The sequence below is a fragment of the Cololabis saira genome, chromosome 14 (assembly GCF_033807715.1).
Source record: "Cololabis saira isolate AMF1-May2022 chromosome 14, fColSai1.1, whole genome shotgun sequence".
NCBI lineage: Eukaryota > Metazoa > Chordata > Actinopteri > Beloniformes > Belonidae > Cololabis > Cololabis saira.
Genome location: NC_084600.1, coordinates 29,126,277 through 29,143,564, shown reverse-complemented (window position 1 = coordinate 29,143,564; position 17,288 = coordinate 29,126,277). Strand labels below are relative to the sequence as shown.

The 17,288-nt window shown below is 44.3% G+C and overlaps 1 protein-coding gene across 1 annotated transcript in view; it reads right to left on the bottom strand.

Annotated features, from left to right (window-relative positions):
• Nucleotides 1-1,491: 1,491 nt before the first annotated feature.
• gria4b (glutamate receptor, ionotropic, AMPA 4b) overlaps nucleotides 1,492-17,288 on the bottom strand; it is a 156,207-nt gene continuing 140,410 nt past the window's right edge. Inside the window, exons 12-16 of the mRNA XM_061740334.1 lie at nucleotides 15,712-15,910; nucleotides 13,240-13,487; nucleotides 10,235-10,349; nucleotides 6,850-6,987; nucleotides 1,492-3,279 (exon numbers count right to left, since the gene is read on the bottom strand). Of these exons, the coding sequence (XP_061596318.1) occupies nucleotides 3,115-3,279; nucleotides 6,850-6,987; nucleotides 10,235-10,349; nucleotides 13,240-13,487; nucleotides 15,712-15,910 (865 nt within the window). The 3' untranslated portion in view covers nucleotides 1,492-3,114. The remainder of the gene's footprint in view (nucleotides 3,280-6,849; nucleotides 6,988-10,234; nucleotides 10,350-13,239; nucleotides 13,488-15,711; nucleotides 15,911-17,288) is intronic.

The window sequence follows — 17,288 nt, the reverse complement described above, 5'->3', positions numbered from 1 at the left end:
AAAATGGCGTGCACACTATGTAGTGCACTATATAGGGGATAGGGGGCGATTTCGAACACAGCTCTTGTCTCTATCCAGTCTAAGTTCCTGATTACTCTTATTGCAGATATGTCAAGGGCCAAGGCTCTGTCAAGCTTCCCCACCAAAGGAAACCTCGTACATCTCGTTCCCGAGCTGGACTGAAAAAAGAAGCTCAAGAACAGACACAACTTTTAGTTGGCTTCTTGACGAGAGGTATTTGAGTTTCAGTCATCAGCTATCTTTATTTAAAACCATTATCTCCAAAAATGACAGTACATTGCAATTTGAAATTTGTTTTTACTTAAAAAAAAAAAGGATCAAAATAAAAACGTACATTTGAAACCGAGACAAAAATAAGATGCCATGTTATACTATAGCGCTGAAGACTGATGGCAGGGCATAAATACAAGGCCTGGCCTTCTTCAGCTCGTCCTCCCTCCCATCCAGTGACGGTTCGTGTTTGGGAAATGGACCAGATGAGAACTGGGACTTAAGTAAAAACCAACACCATCATTGGGTCTGTGTCGCTGAAGAACCTGCATCTCGTATTACAGATAGTCCCACAATTTCGGGAAGAGATGAGGACACTTCAGTCATTGAGGATACACTTCTGCTACGGTGTGTTCAAGCTCCTTCAAGGATCCACAGTGATTCAATAAGGACGGGCCTCAATCTTGGTTCGACGTACATGCATACAGCGACTTCACCAGTTTCAAAGTAACTTTTAATAACACGTAATGACAGAAGTGGTGATGTTCAATTCTGCGTTGTTTGGACTCAAGAGAGATCTACCCAGATAGCACGGCTGTCTACATTTAACCGGGAGACAGACGGTTTCTTTTTAATTTCTCGGTACAAAAAATAGATCAAACAATGAAAAAAATAGTTATATTCTGACAGCTGAAACTTGCTTTCATAACTCTCTGGGTTCGTGTCTGCACAGTGAGGGTAGTGGATTAAGGAGTGGGGTGGAGCTCGTCAACATTCATCATTGAATATATTTATTAATTTGTAACAGGTATCTGAATATTTGGGCAGTTGATACCCTTCACATGCAGCCTGGCCAGCTATACTCGTTCACTTCATGGAAAAACTCTTGCTGGTAGCAAATGTACCGAGCCAATCACAAAGGGGTGGGTGAGGTTTTCTGCAATGACTCTTACTGGATCATATGCTTTGTAGATTTGATTGGCTGTATGCATGTATGGGCAGAATGGGGGGGGGGGAGGGGGGGCATGGCTGGAGGAGACAACAGGCTAAAGGGTTTACACCGGTTAGCCTGTTCCCTACCTAAGTTCCATCCTCGGATCCTTTCAGACCGACTCACAGCTTTTTGTGGGCGTCTGTTAAACTGGATTCACACCGCAGCATTACCTGCGTCATCTGCAGCTGTCTCCATAGATTTTGCTTGGGGTGCCATTATACATTGCCGAAATGAATTGTGGGTTGCGTTGATTGCATTTCTATGGTGAATTTCAACTTTACTCGCTTGAAGCATGTGTCAGTCAATAAACTCGTGGCTTCGGAGCTAGAGCCAAGCCAAGGAATTTGTACATGGAGGACAATGGCGGAAAAACTCATCATCATTCATCCATCAAATTCACCCATTTTTTGCTTTTAATAAACAGGATGCACCTTAAAATGAGAGTTGGCAGACCTATGGAAAGCACAGATGAACCGAGGCCACGACAACAATGTTGGACACACCCTCCGTCATGTGTGAAATTAACAGCAGAAATTTGTAAAATTATCATCACCACAAGATATATTATCTTTGAACTGAGGACAACTGTGGGCCCAGTCAAGACAGTGGTAATCGCTAAGTAACTTTAAGTGACGACAGCCAGACGTCAATCGTTGATAGGAACATACAGATTCACTCCCCACACACTGGTTATGGAGGGGAAATCGAGCCCCCCAGTGGTCATTTGAGGAACTACCGCATTGGACTCGACCTTGAGAATGGGACATTGTGCCTTGGTCCAAAATCATCCAGAGGCTTCAAAGGTTTCTTTGGAGCCAGTTGGTGGTCCCTGGAAATCAAAGTCGAATCAGACGAATTCCTCTTATCGAAGAGTAAAAAAGTGAGAATGGCTGGCCAGGCTACTTCACATTAACATTTTGAATGTTCCTATATATGTGTGTATGTATGTATATACATATATATATATATACACACACACACATACACATACATATGTATATATACATATGTATAATAAAGAATTCAATACAAATTAACCCTACTTCCCAGAAGTCTCTTCCTTCAAGAGACGCTACCCTTGTCATTATTGCGATGGATAGACTTTTTAAAGATGATTTACAAAAAAGAAGTTTTTGTTCACTACAATATCTCCTATGTACATCTGTTTAAAAAGCAAGCACAGTCGTCGCTATGTACAGCTAAAGATTTCTTTTTGTTCTTTGTGGAATATACATATTTACTCATTTTCACAGTTTTCTCTATTTGCTCATATAACCAGTATCAGTAGATTAAATTGTCATGAATACAAATATTTTTCATGGTGTTGCTATGGCATCGGGCCACAACCCCTCCCAGTGTCACTTGTTGATATCTGGCACAATTGTTTTCCGATTGCTGCTTGTGTCCGGAGAATACGGTCCAGTCTGAGAACAATCTTGATTGTGGTTCAGTTTTTGCCAATTCACAGCTCTCCAACGGAAAAAAGATTCACAGTTTCCAGTTGACAGTTTTCTGGTCTTCCTCTTTATCGTATCTTGTGATATTATTCAATGTTGCCTCCTCCTGTTCCTCTCCTCTCACAGGTAACGGTAGAATTGCTCCAGCCGATTCTCATGAACATACTCTTTCACATGGCCATACAGTTTATAACAATAAAACCAACTGTTCTGCCTCTAGTTCCCTCAAATTTTGAAGAGACATTTTCAAGCTGTAACAATCCCTCGAACCTCCAACAGTGGGGTGCTTGTTGTTAACTCCTCTGGTGCCCACTGAGGAGACCTGTTGGCTGTGAGAATCCTGTTTCTTGACGGTTTGTTTCTGGTTGTGGGCGGTGTCCTCACTGTCTTTTTCTCATTATTGCAATAAGGCACTTGAGAGGTTTTTGGTTTTCAAGGAAGCTCAGAGGAGACCAGGGCCAGGCCAGAGCTCTGGCGGATGGGAGGCCCAGTGTGGACGGCCTTGGGACAGTCGGGTGTCAGCACTCGTCCGTTCTCCCCAACGCTGCCTGTGATGGACAGACGGGCCTTGTTCCTCATGGCTTCTGTGAATGTTAGCTGGAAAGAGACAAAAATAGAGAGGTTTGTGTGGAGCCCTGGACATGAGAACACCTGGGAACCAACAGGTTTAACTGGGCTTCTTCAGTTGATCTGGCTTAACTAACCCCGACAACGGAGACTGACCGAAGGTCCTAGGATTATAGGACAAACTTGAAGTCTTGCCAAGCGTTTACATATGTTCCTATACACAAACAGTTGTTATAATCAGGGGGGCACATAGTTGGTAGTCAAGGGCCAGTCTACTGCGGTCTACCTATGTGCACCCCTGGTTATAATCTCGCTTCAGTACTACGCAGACAGTCTTAGTGAAGGTCTCCGCAGGGGGCAGAATACAGAAGTCAAACCCACAGTTCGTACATGCAGCTAATGTCTATTTCAGAAAGGAGTTAAACTGAGTTAAAACACAAACTCACAGTTGATGAACCTTGAGATGAGAAACCCAGAGGTTCTGGCTTCAAACCAGGGATTTAGACTAGCTTCAATCAACAGTATGTTCATTCTTGAGTTTAACATGTTACCATGATTCACCATGGCAACGTCTCCTAGTTTTATTTGTTAGAATTAGAGATATACCAATTTACGAGCTGTGAAGCTTTGGTTGTTGTAGATTACATCAACTATCTGAAGAATCGTGTTTGGGGTGGTTGTGATGAGGAAACCCAATTTGACCCCACACTCGCCAAGCGGATGTGGTTCACATATATACTGAATCAATGAATTCCACAACGCGGGAATGTGAATATGACCAAGGGAGGCTGCTTTTACACATCTGATCAGTAGCTACATAACATCTTCCTATCAAAAACGTAGGCTGAACTTTAACATGAAAACCAACAGAATAGGTTAACATTTAAACGTATAAATGCACTGAAAACAATGTTTGTTAGACATTAAGAGCAGCGGCCAGGCCCTCCAAACATCCAAACATCCAAAATCCATAGTTATTGCACAGTGAGTAATAGTTGCAGGCGGCGGGACTGGGACGCTGACTGAACAGTGAAGCTAATGAAGACTTTGTGCTGATGGGGGACACAAAAACCACGCTGGACAGATACGGTTGACATAAACAGAGGACACACCAGGGTTTTCATTATGTTAAAAAAATGGAACCACAATAATTCACTTTATTAATGTGACCTTTAACCGAGAGACAAACAAACAAGTTGGGGGGATACATTTGAACAATAGGCTGGTTTCTTGAGTGTGCACACTCCTAAACTAATACTTTGTTGAAGCCCCTTTTGATGTAATCTTCTTGGGTGAATGCCTTGCATCAATTACAGAGACAGATTAACCCCCAATAAAGTTTAGCTCTCTTTAAAGGACTTTCCTGATATTTACTCAGTTCACTGAGAGCTTATGAATCATCGAAAAGAATCTTACCATTGAAAGGTGCCAGTCAGGAGAAGGCAACAGCCCTGGATATACTGTAATACTGATCACAGTGAAGACAGTGAAAATGTGTGACGATCTTATGAGACCAAGTTACATTCTTGGACCATATTTCCAAAAGGTACATTTGGTGCCAACTATGCATCAAAGAAAGAACACCATTCCCACAGTGAAGCATGGTGGTGGCAGTATCATGCTTCTGGGTTAATCTCCCTTAACTGCAACCGGGTCTCACGACATTTTCACACATAACAGACCAGGTACGATTTGGGACTTGGCTCGACTGGAATATTTCAGCTTTCACAATACTCTTTGTGAAACAAGAACCCTTTAAAAAATGTGTTCTTTTCCTCGTCTGTGGCGGCGCTGCAACAATAATCACCGCAGGAGATGAAGAAGTAAACAACAAAGAAGAAAACGCTCATCCGTCACTTCTCCCGCACTAGTTAGCTTGAAAACAGACTATACTTTCACCAGAGGTTTTAACCTCGTGCTCACTCTACGTCTGAAATGACCAGAGTCTGTTTCTTTGACCCGAATCAGAGTTTGACATTCACACCTCTCCAAATGAACCACATTCACTGAGGAAACAAACCCTGGTCCATTTTAAGTGGACATAACAGGGCTGGTGTGAATGCACTCTTTGCCAAGATGGACTGATGAGCGTTTGTGTCGAAACCTTTTAACTTGGGTCAAAAGGTTTTAGGTCAAAACCTTTCGGGATCTGCTTGATAGCAGAAAAGGAGAAGGGATTTAACCTTTTAAAATGACAATGACCCCAACCAGGCCCCCAAATCAACAAACGAATGGCTCCACCTGAACATTTTTGGACTATCCATAAGTCTGTGGGGTGACATGAACTAGTGCCAAGCAATGGTGTCACAATCTGGCTGTCCAAGTCCAAATGTGCGATGCAGAGAGGCTTATGATTAAATCAAAAGATGCTTCAGCAAGTTATTAGTTTAAGGATGTTCACACTTGTGCAGCCAGGTTATCGCATGTTTTTTATCTTTTAGATATTTTCGACCCCAACAGATTTGATTTTCAATTGAACCATACATGTTGTAGGTCACATTAAATGTGGGAAAAGTCTTGAAATGATTTATTGTGGTTTCATTTTTCAACACTGCAAAAACCTTGCACGTTTAACAGGAGTGTGTACTCTTTTTCTGTCCATTGTATACACTGACTGAGGACATATCGGGCGACTGTGGGAAATATGTGGAGCAAACTGCACACATTAATAAAATCAGTTTCACGGTTCGCCAGTTTCCGCATTACAATGTGTCGTGCCGGATGGTAATGATGAAGGGTTCACTGTGTGCTTACAGCTGGTATTTCATCAAATGTCTGATGTGGCTTTATATTCATAGGCTAGTCCAGGTGATATACACAGGACGTGTCATTGTGGGGTTTAGATGTGTGTTCTCATATGGAAATAAGGAATTTCAGGGTGTCGGAGTAGATGGAGAAATGCATTGCAGTTTGATGAAATGTCTGCACGTGTGCGCATGTGTTTACAGGTAAGACATTGGTCCTCATTTATCAAGTCCTTTCTTCCTTTGTAGTGAAAGAGCAGCATCATCGGTACTTTTATGAGTCTGCTGTTCCTGCCGAGGTCAGAATGTGCACCGGATTTTGGGTTTTGGTAGGAAAAGAGTCTTCCCGTGTGATAAATGAGGGCCAACTCTGCAGCCAAACAAGCTGCCAAGCAGAAGAGGCGACATGTTTGAGGATGACTCGGCGCTTCCTGTCACATTGAGAGAGAAGCTCAAACGCATACTGGGACGCCACATGACCACACAGATAGGACAGTGGTGGGAAAGCATTTTGCCACTGGTCACAACAGTCACTCAGCACGGCAGAGCTAGCACGCCGATGCGAGAGGTTTCACTTACAGTCTCTGTGCAGGAAGCTAGCGAAGGGGGAGCAAAATCTTGGGAGGACCATCTACGAAAACCCCATCTACATGTTATCAGCTTCCCCGCCGCTGGCATAATCATTGAACACCTCACTAAACTTGGCTAAGTTGGGGATGCTGGTGTTGGGCCTGGGACTCTGGTTTTGGCTAGGCTCTGGGCTATGGTGGGGGCTGCCTGAGCGGCAGGGGTAGCAGAGGTGATGTGGGTGGTGGTAATGGGGGTGTTGGGTCTGGGATTGGGACTGGACCTCCACCTTCATTCTCTTGGCCTCGTTGCGTGACTTGTAGCAGAATTCGATGAGGGCCACCAGCATGGCGAGACCCAGGCCGCCGACGAGGATGTAGAAGACCCCCGCCACATTGCTCAGGCTCAGGGCCTGGGATGACTTGTCCTGTAGTCGGCGCGGGAAGGAACAACACCAAAGTCAGAGCTAGTTTTAGCAAAAGCAGCACACAAGCATCAAATACATGTTAACCAGGGTAAACAGGGGAAAAAAATAACTTGAAATCCACACCATGCACACACACAAACACACACCAATCTCATCACACTCGCACTCAACCTTTGACTACACTGCTTCTAACCTACGATACCAATAAACGTTGGCACAGCAGTTTGTGGCCATGCTGTTGATGGTTCACACCCAGTTACCTCGGCCCATTAATTAATCTGTTCAAATGACAATAAGGTGTAGTTTCTCACTTACCCCCGAGTTGGTACTCCAGATGCTATTGATCGTTTCAGAAACACTAAAATGATACCAAAGCGTGGTCTGTTCTTTAAAACATATCGTGCAGGTTTTCTAACCGTTCTAAGTAGCAAAAGTGATGAAAACTCTAGTAGCTGCCAATCAAAACTCCATGCATGGACAACCACAAATGTGGTTGATCTGTTTGGTAGCATTGTTTACATTTCCCTTTTTCAACCTGCACTGCCACCTGTTGTTGGACGGTATAAATATGGTGACCCAGATACCGGATGCCAAATACAACATTTGTCCAGTACGTGGGCTACATGCGTACTGTAGCTGCTAGCAGGTTGCTCACAAATCGTGCTTAAAATGACATTTGATGAGTTACATTAAAAACGAGAACTCGTACGCGCATCTCCCATATCCTGCGTTCATTTGACGCGTTGATGTGTACGTTCTCAAAAAGACACTAAACGCGTACGCGACCTTCAGTTCTGGCTCTGGCCCTGAGTGGCGCTGGTCCCGGTCAGATACCAGCTGGCCACAAGTGACGACGCGGAGGTCTCTGGCGCCGTTCCCTTTGCCGAGATCGCAACAAAAGCAATGTTATAATCTCCTACATCATCGTCATACGTCATGTTAACTTGTTTGTTGTTCTAATCAGCTACTGCTACTACCGCAGCTACTACCGCTACTACTAAATATTTAATCACTTTTCCAACTGTTGCACTGCTTACTGCCCCCAATCGGTCACCGCCAGTACGACGCGCTCTCCTCACGTACTACGCGAGCGACGTTGCAGTTGGTAGTGCACTCGAACAGACGCGAACGGACGCGAACGCAAGCACCAACAGCAAGTATATCTGGGCTCTTACTGATATGAATTAACATTTTTCCAGAGTTTTGACAGAAATCAGAAGCAACCTGAACCCCTGGGTCCAGCTTCAGGTGGATGGTGAACGTTTTGAGATTACACAACAGTCATGCAACACAGACGCGGTAATACTTGTAAACACCACCTCTTGTCATTTCTGCCATTTCTTCATGTAACGGTGGATCCCTTTTACATCGATGCAGTGATGTAGGAGAACAGAGTCTATTACAAATGGATGCCATCATTTGCTTAAACTTGGGTCAAACCCAGGTTATACGCCTTCCCAAGACGCTTTGCATAGGCACTGACCATGCTGCTTTGCTTTCCGTAGAGAATGAATGTGATGCACAGAAATTCTTCTCTGGTCATCCTTGATTGGACTGATTGGCTTGCGCCGTGGCCAGTGGCATCCAGCGTTAACAGACCCTCAGAAACTCAGACTATAGCTGGTTATCAAAACATATTAAGGTGCCTTTAGAGATATGTATTGCCTCATTTGGAGACTTTTGGCTGATTTGAGGCCATCACATCCAAACTGGAGAAAGGCCTTGTGAATTATTTACCCGATGATTGGCATTCATCTGGCCTTGAGGATAAATGCATTGTTATTTTCCATCCAAAACCATCAGTTCACCTGAGGTAAGTGAGAAAAACCTCTTCGTCATTTGGATCGACTGACATTTTGGATTTCCTTCATATTGAAAAATGCTGCTTTCTTTCAGTTCAGCACAGTTGATCTCTCTGAGCTGCGACCGTTAATCCCACTGTCAGTTTATCTCCCTCTCTCTGTGATGAAATAAACCATATCATTAAAGTACAGTCGACTCATAACCTCTTGCCGCAAACGACTGCCTGTCATGCTTATTGTCATTAGCAGGTGATGGCGTGTGTGTCCTGGGCTGCGAGGATCTGACTGAAAAGACATCGCTGACGTGGAATGTGCATGCTGCGTTGTTTTAACATGTGGCAGCTCTCTCCATGCTCCGGTGCATCAACAACGTCCATCAGTATTGAGTGTGCCGCTACAGCCGAGGCATACAGTGCTACTGATCTCCCGTGTGGTGTACAGAGTCCGAACATGCTCTGGGACCATCTTTGGTGACGACCACTGTGTTCGCGTCTGTCTGCACAGCTGCTGTAAAACCAACGCTCGTGTTCATGCCTTGTGCCTGTCATGCTGCATCCCTCAAGCTAAGCCTCTACCTGCATGTCTGTCACTGGCCGTTTCTCATCTTATCTCATCAGCCAGCCAGCTGTAATAACACAATAGTACTGCCAAGAGAGTGCAGAGAGACAAAGACAGGAGGGGAGGCTCCCAGGCTGGTGGAGACTGACCTTACTTCCAGAGTCCTTGGGTCCACACTCCCCTTTATCGTACCACCATTTGTTTTTCAGTTTGTCTAAGACTCCTGCTTCACTCAGTTTCAATACGGCAAGGTTTACGGGCGTTCTTCAAATCGCGGGGAACAGGGAAGGACGGGGGTGGGGAAAATAACATAAATAACATCATAGGACATGTTATTTTATGTTATTCAATCAGAAGAAGCCCAACAAGAGCAGCTCAGTACTCTTCACAAAGTGACAAAGCCAGGAAGGGGCCCCACTTGAGCTACATGTCTCTTTGCTCGTTGAATGAGGTATTCGTTTGCAGGGTTGGCTTGATTGGGCGGTAGTTAGAGCTAACAGACATATATATGTGGGACCCCGGCTGCATCGCTTTTCTGGAACGGGCGCATTCTGCCGGGACCTTTCTGAGAACAACAATGGAGGCTGGTACTGCCAAACCAAAACTATTGGCTTGTTTGTGCTCCTGCTACACTAAAAACACCCAAAACGGTGACCATTTTCTTTTGTGGATTAAGTCATTAAAAACCACATTAAATGTTTCTTACTGGTCACTTTGTGAGCAGAACAGCGAATATTTCTGCTTCAACAGTACTTGCCCTCCTTTCCAGATCAAAGGTTTTGTCTGCATTCCTTTGCGGGTCGACCCGGCAGATGCTCTCGTTGCCAACAAACATTTCCTCTTTACCCACATCAAGGTCACATGGGCATAGCGACATAGCGGCTAACCTTCTCGCCACCGCCTCCGCTGCCACACTCTCCTTTGTCGTACCACCACTTGTTTTTCAATTTGTCCAACAGGCCTTGTTCATTGAGTTTTAACACTGCCAGGTTAACTGCACTTCTTGAAAACGATAAAAAGCATATTTGGTGAGAGGGATGAGTATGCTGTCCAATTTGAGAGGGAAAGAAGAGAGGGGGAAGGGGGAGTAGCAGTAAGAGAGGGACAAGGGTGGAAAAGTGCATTAATCCTATTCAAGAACCTAAACTGGACGCAAAATGCAAATCTCTCTCCTTCAACGTACTTTTCTGTGCTGTGCTGCTATAGTGTCTGGTTTTGATGTTGAAGTTATTTTGTAAACTAGCTCATCTTTTACTTTTTGCATCATGGCTAAAAGCTAACAGATGCTAACGTGTAGGGTTAGGGTTAGTTAAGTGTCTGTGTTCTTGTTAGCTGCTACTTTGCTTTTTTTTTGTTCAGTTTTTGTTGTTTTTAGGAAGTTTATTTTTGATACTCAGGTTAGCTATATCATGCTAAACTCCAGGCTTGGCAGCAAATAATCAAAATCCCCAAATGTGGTGTATACATTTAAACTAAGCTGCTTTTTTCTGTTTAACTAATCCAGTTGTCTGAACAGCGGTGCTGAAACTACAACTCCCAGCATTCCTCAGTTCTTCCCCTTTTTGTTTTTTGATCATACACGTCAGAATACGTTCATGGATTTAAAATATTAAACTGTAATGTTTTACTTTGTGAAGCTGTTGAAAAGTACTGGAACCCAAATAAACTAACCACTTACAGGGAGCTCATCATCTAATTTAATTATAATATTCTGGCAAACAGCAGCAACAAATTGGAGCTGTTTTACATGGCATATGTGCAGCCTGTCAGCCAATTCGAAGCTTGTGGGATTTCTGAGGGCTAAGCTGTTCTGGAAAATCATTACTGACTTGCAAAAAATGTCCTTGAAAAGCGTTTTCAGAATAACAGTGCATCTTAATTTCCCTGGTTTTTCCACGGGCTGCTGAGGTAACGTCTGGCGACAGTGAAGCGAAAGGGAGAGATTTGCCTCGGCGTGCGTTTTGATCCTTTTAATTTATTTAAATCATCACAAAAACAAAGAAAAACATTCAGCAACGTGAGTGCATTAGAAACAGAAGAGCACACAGCCCATATTTCAGTTCAGGCCGTTGAGTCTGTTTGTGGAGCCATGTGAAAGATCTGCCTCGGTCAACGCCGCTGCCGGAGTGTTTCCTTGCTGATATCCAGACGAGTGGCTGACAGAAAACGATAATCCCCAAAACAACAAGAGTGGGGTCCAGAGAAGAGAACTACCGTGATCTGTCAGGTACTCCTCTTGGCCAAAGCAGCACCCGTTTGTTTGGTCCCCCCCCCTGCGTCTGCATTTAACCATTAATACTAGACTCTGTGGTGCGACAAACAAATCTGCCTTCAGGCCACTAAAAAATGCCCAGATATGCTGGATGAGTGATAACGCTTCTTGCACCAGTTCCTTAACTGTTAAAGGTTGCCTCTGCTGCTTTTAGATTGTTTTGATGCTTTTCTTCCAACATCAACTTTGGCCGCTGCTGTTGTCCGATGGTAAAAACAAGATACCGACTCGTCTTCGTCGAGCAGAAACACAACCCAGGACATGCTGGAGGGATTACGTCTTGGAAACGATTACGTCTTGGGAACGCGAGACGAGGTGGTCGGGAACGCAGAGGCGTTTGCCTCTCAGCTCGGGCTGCTGCCCCACGACCCAAAGTCGGATAAGAAAATGGACAGATAGATATCCATTGTACCTCCCATTTGTCTTTAGATGTTCCTTCTTCTGGATGCATTTTTGCAACAAAAACCATCATTAAACCAGCCAACATTTGCATGTAAACAGATCTGAGATATAAAACTAGGTCCCATATGGGATCGTTTGCTGGTTCCATGTTGGTCCCGTATAAATGGCCCACGTGCAATTGAGTTAGGACGCCCATTTTGGGCCAATGCTTATACATCATCCTTGAACCTGAGCACAACCATTTACATGGAGCCAACAGGGAACCCACAGCTGGTTTCACACGGAGCTCCGATTCGGATGTGGAGCTCTCGGACGAGCTCCACATCGAAAGACTGTCCGCGCAATGCAGTTGCAGGAAAAGGCCTCATTTGAGATATCATAGTGAGATGTAGTGGAGGGCCATGTGATTATGGTTCCAAAGCAGTATACAAATACACCAAGTACGCTGATTTGGAATGCTTTGTGGCTGAAATACGACCAGGTGGTGGCTGGGATCTGACCCCTGGGTCTTTAGTTTGACACTGTACAGCAGGGCTCTTTAAGCCCGGTCCTCGAGAACCGTGGCCCTGCATGTTTGTGATGCTTCCCAGCTCTAATGCACTTGATTCCAATGAAGCGATCACCAATCAGCTTGTCACCAGCGTCTACACAAGTCTGTCAATGACCCATTGATTTGAGCAGGTATATTAGAGCTGGGGAGCATCCCTTGAGGACCGGACCTGTAGAGCCCCGCCCTTCAGCAATGTCGCAGTCTTCTGTGTCTGAGTCCGCAGGACACATCTGGGCTGGATCGTTCAAATGGCTCCCAAAACTCAGGTGAATATACACAACCAGTCAACTGCAACAGAGATCAGAAGAAGACTAGCTGAACTACCGCTTATAAATGCAGACAACCTTCTAGGTGAGACATTTTCAGATGAGTCTACTGAAGCCTCGGGCATGCCATCAAACAGCAAGCGCAAGCACAGACACTTACCTGGTGTGGAGGGCTGTAAGGAGGAAAACAATGAGACAAAATCCACCCTGCAGCATTACAACGGAGCTCCACAAGCATGCAGCAAATACTGATGTCTAAAAGCTGCCCTAAAGCAAACACAGAAACTGCCCCACCCACCAACGGCAAGCGGTGAGTGGAGACAGTGATAGAAAGGTGGCACACCAGGGAAGGTGGAATACCATAACAACACGTAGGACATATTGTTACACTATTCCACCCACCTTAACTGTGAACCCTTGGGTGTGGCTACACCGTAGCCTTTGGAGTCCAAGTTGCCTCCGACTTTCATTGTGTCGCAGGGTTTGCGCTGCTCTGTGTACTCGTTCATGGTAGACTCCAGCAGGAAGGCATATTTCCCCTTGGACTTGCGGACCCGCGCCACCCCTTCAGCAGTGGTCTTGGTGAACACTGTGGGCTCGGCGGACTTCATGTATCCCCACATCTTCTCGTAGACGGCGATCTTGGACCGCTGTGAGGGGGGGTTGTGAGGTTGTGAGGGAGGTTTGGAGGTTCGAAAGGTGGATGTGGTGTGAGAGATGCAATGCAGAACAGAAGAAACATGGAACGTTAGTTCAAAAAGATGCATGTCTGCAGGCTTTTCCTCTTTCTGAGTGATACCACAATGTAATATATATATGTATATATATATATATATATATATATATATATATATATATATATATATATATATATATAATATATTTTTTCTATTTTTATTTATAATTTGTTATCTTATTTTATTGCTCAGTGGTGCTGTTTTTACCAGGTTAAAGCAGCACAACGTAACTTTCAGCTTTTGTTGAGTTTAGCGGCTCCTTTGGACAAAAGCGGTAGTGCTTTACCAGTAGTGTGGAAGGGTTCCTACCATGCACCTCAAAGTTACATAGTGCCAGTGAAGGCGATACAGACCCCTCAGACCATGACAGAGGTGTCATTAAACCTGTTGGAAGTTGATGTACCATCACAATGACTCTGGAAATATTATATTAAGGTGGAAAAGTTACATAGTGCTGCTTTAAATTCCTGTGCAAATTGTTCATTTGGGGAAATAAAGTGATTCCTGATTTCTGATGTAGCTATCGAACAGTGTAGTCGACAGTTTTAGTCTTTAAAAATGTTGAAGGCATCTGACACCTTTGTTTATTTTAATACAATAGCTGCAATCATAATAAGAAAACCCCCCCTTCCCACTGAATGACTTAAGGGAACTGGACTAATAAACCCAAAGTTGTCAGTATAGTATTTATGTATGTATGGAAGCAAGTAAGTATGTGTGGGAATGTGTTTGTCAGCAAGTATATCCGACTTTCTCATCTTAAAAATTAGGATTTACTATTTTAAAGAGAGAAAGTGGTCCTGGATCGAACTAAACCATGACTTCAACCTGAGCCTTGATTTGATCGATAACGTAGTAAATTTCACACTTTGATTCCTGTGTTTTAATTAGATCACATATGCCTGCAGAGCACAATTTCCATGTTTATAACTAGTTAACTTCTTTACCGCAATCAGGCTAAAACTCTAATAGCGGCATGTTTTTATCATGAACGGTGCACGTGATTTAGCAGCGCTTTGCTCGAGGGGGAAAATATCTGCTAAAATGAGCTTTAGTGTTTGTTCATCCATGGATGGACGAGTGGCGCAGTCAGAAAGAGAAAGAGGAAGAGGAAGAAGAGGAAGGCTGAGGCGACACGCCGGAAAGAGAAGCTCTGGAAAAGGAAAGAATATGGAGAGGAAGACGGTGTGTCCTCATCTGCTGCACACACCGATGACGTTGGCATTGGGAGATCATCAGCGAGAAGAAAATAGGCTTCAAAAAACTGCTGCTCAAGAAAATTATGCGTAAAAATCAGTTGCTGCATAAGGTCAGTTAACTGCATTAAACATGTCTTCATAAACTACCCTGACTTTCATTTGACATGATATTATATTATCAAACAGTAAAAAACAGAAAAGATTACAGCTTTAAGAGATGACTCGCATGCTGCCATGAGCCTGACATTTGTTACTAAAGAACTAAGATGAACAGCGAAACACTTTAAATGTTCATTCGTGAGGTAAACCCAGTTCTCTTCTTGTAATCCTGCAGAAATTATCTGGTCATCATTTCTGCAGGATTCAACAAGCTACCTGATGTGTTGGTAGATTGTTGGTGTGGAGGTGTGATATCACAATGCCACGAGGGAAAGACATCAGCAATGCACTTAGAGAAGCAATTTCTGCTGAAAAATCCGCCTGGAAAAGGCTTTAAAAACCATTTCCACACAATCTGGAGTTCAGCGTCCCACAGCGAAAAAGATTAAGAGAAAAACGTTCGACGTGGCTGTCAATCTTCACAGGAGTCGACGTCCCAGCCTACATATCCTAGAATGGAGTTGTTTCGCTTTAGTCCTCAGAAACATTGAATCACGGTGGCACTTAGTATTGCCCACTTGACTTTTCTTTTTTTGGCCCCATTTATAAATGATGGCATGTTTAAAAAAAAAGGTTGTATGTAGTTTGTACAGGGATCTTTTTTTAACCCTAATACTCAGATAATTTTTACGATGTTTTAAATGAATATTACAAGAGGGGACACCTGCAGTTAACTTGATGACTAAATATAAACATCTACGATCTCCCGCCTTTTCTCTGGTGAGTTAAACACAATGAAAACCAACGCCCGACAATTAAACCTGGCGTCACCGACTCACCCTGAAGAACTCCTTGGTGGAGCCAGAGTCCAAAGTGCCGTAGGCGATGTCGGTCTGCTTGGCCAGATCCTCGGCGCTCTCGATGGGCGAAACCATCCTCTCCACAGTCAGGAAGGCAGCCAGGTTGGCCGTGTAGGACGAGATGATGATGAGGGTGAAGAACCACCACACTCCTCCAACAATTCGTCCCGATAAGGATCTTGGAGGGAGAGAAAGGAGGAACCGTGCAGGAAAAATTGGAGGGCAAATGAAGTGGATGGATGAGATAAAATCAAGCGGGGGATGTGAAAGGAGGTAGAGCAGGGGAAGGATAATTGGAGTGTTTAAAGTGGAAAAATTGGCACCAAGACGAAAGGATAGTGAGATAGAGAGACAGAAAACAGAACGTTAGTAGAGCGCTGGAAGATGCAGTGACATCATGTAGCTGAAGTACCGCTAAGTCATCACCAGGGGGAGCTGTGGTTCCACTCTCAACCTTCATTTCAACAAGCCACCCAATAAAAATCCAGCTTCGGTAAAGAAAAGGTGAAGCTGCTTCTGTCCTTTTTTTCTCCACCCTCTCTTTTTGTTTACTGGTAGGAAAAAAAGGGCTGCAGGTTCCTGCGGCCGGCAGACCAGCATCACTGTTCTTTTCTTGTGTTTTGTTCTTCTTTTTTTCCCTCACTCAGGGGAGACGGATACGTAGCTCGCTGCTCAGGACCAGCACAAGGTCGTGAGGAGAATCTTAAACCATAAATGCTGCATTGAGGAGAACAAACAAGATCTCCCTTTGGTGCAAATCAAACAGCAGAGGATACAAAACCCCCAGGCCTCCATGTCAGAAGGAGGGAGGTGGAGATATGAGGAGGGGAGTAGCTGGACATCTGCAACAGTATTTGTCTTGGCCGCTGTTTCACCGTCTGATTGCAGTCTCTTCAAATACACACAGTTTTTTTACTATTGTGTCCATTTACAAAACCTCTCATTTCATATTTATCTCCTCTGCTGTCCAGAAAACTGACTGTGTGCAGTTCCTCCACCGACCACCAGGGTCTGGATCCAGACCTGCAGTACCCCCACTGACCACCAGGAGCCGGCTCCAAAACTGAGTCCATCTCCGCTGACCTCCAAGTTAAAATGTTCAACTTTACACATTTACAGCCAAAGATAGATGTAGTGTCATCTTTATGATTAGGAGCAAAGTTTTATTTTGTTGTTCTTTGAGTGACAGGTAGGTAGATTGCAGTCAAGTCACTTAGCACTTGCTAATAAATTTGACTTCTGAGCTGCGAACAAAGACCTAAGAGAGCATCTTTCTTATTTTATAGAGGACACCGTTTGTCGTGCCGTTAACTGTAACTGTATTGACTGATCACCTTAGTCTGGAAAGGTGTGGGAACAAAGGTGGCTCGGCCAGCCGGAGTCAGCGACTGGTGGGCTAGTGGCCGCCTGGCCGGAGATCCTCCGGCTGCTTCGCCACCTTCACCTCTGTACTAATCTAGTAGTCCGTTAGACTGAAAATCTCATGATGCAGTTAGATAACGTTCTTACTCATCAAGATGTCCAACCTCAGCAAAAGGATTCGTTGAAATTCCTTT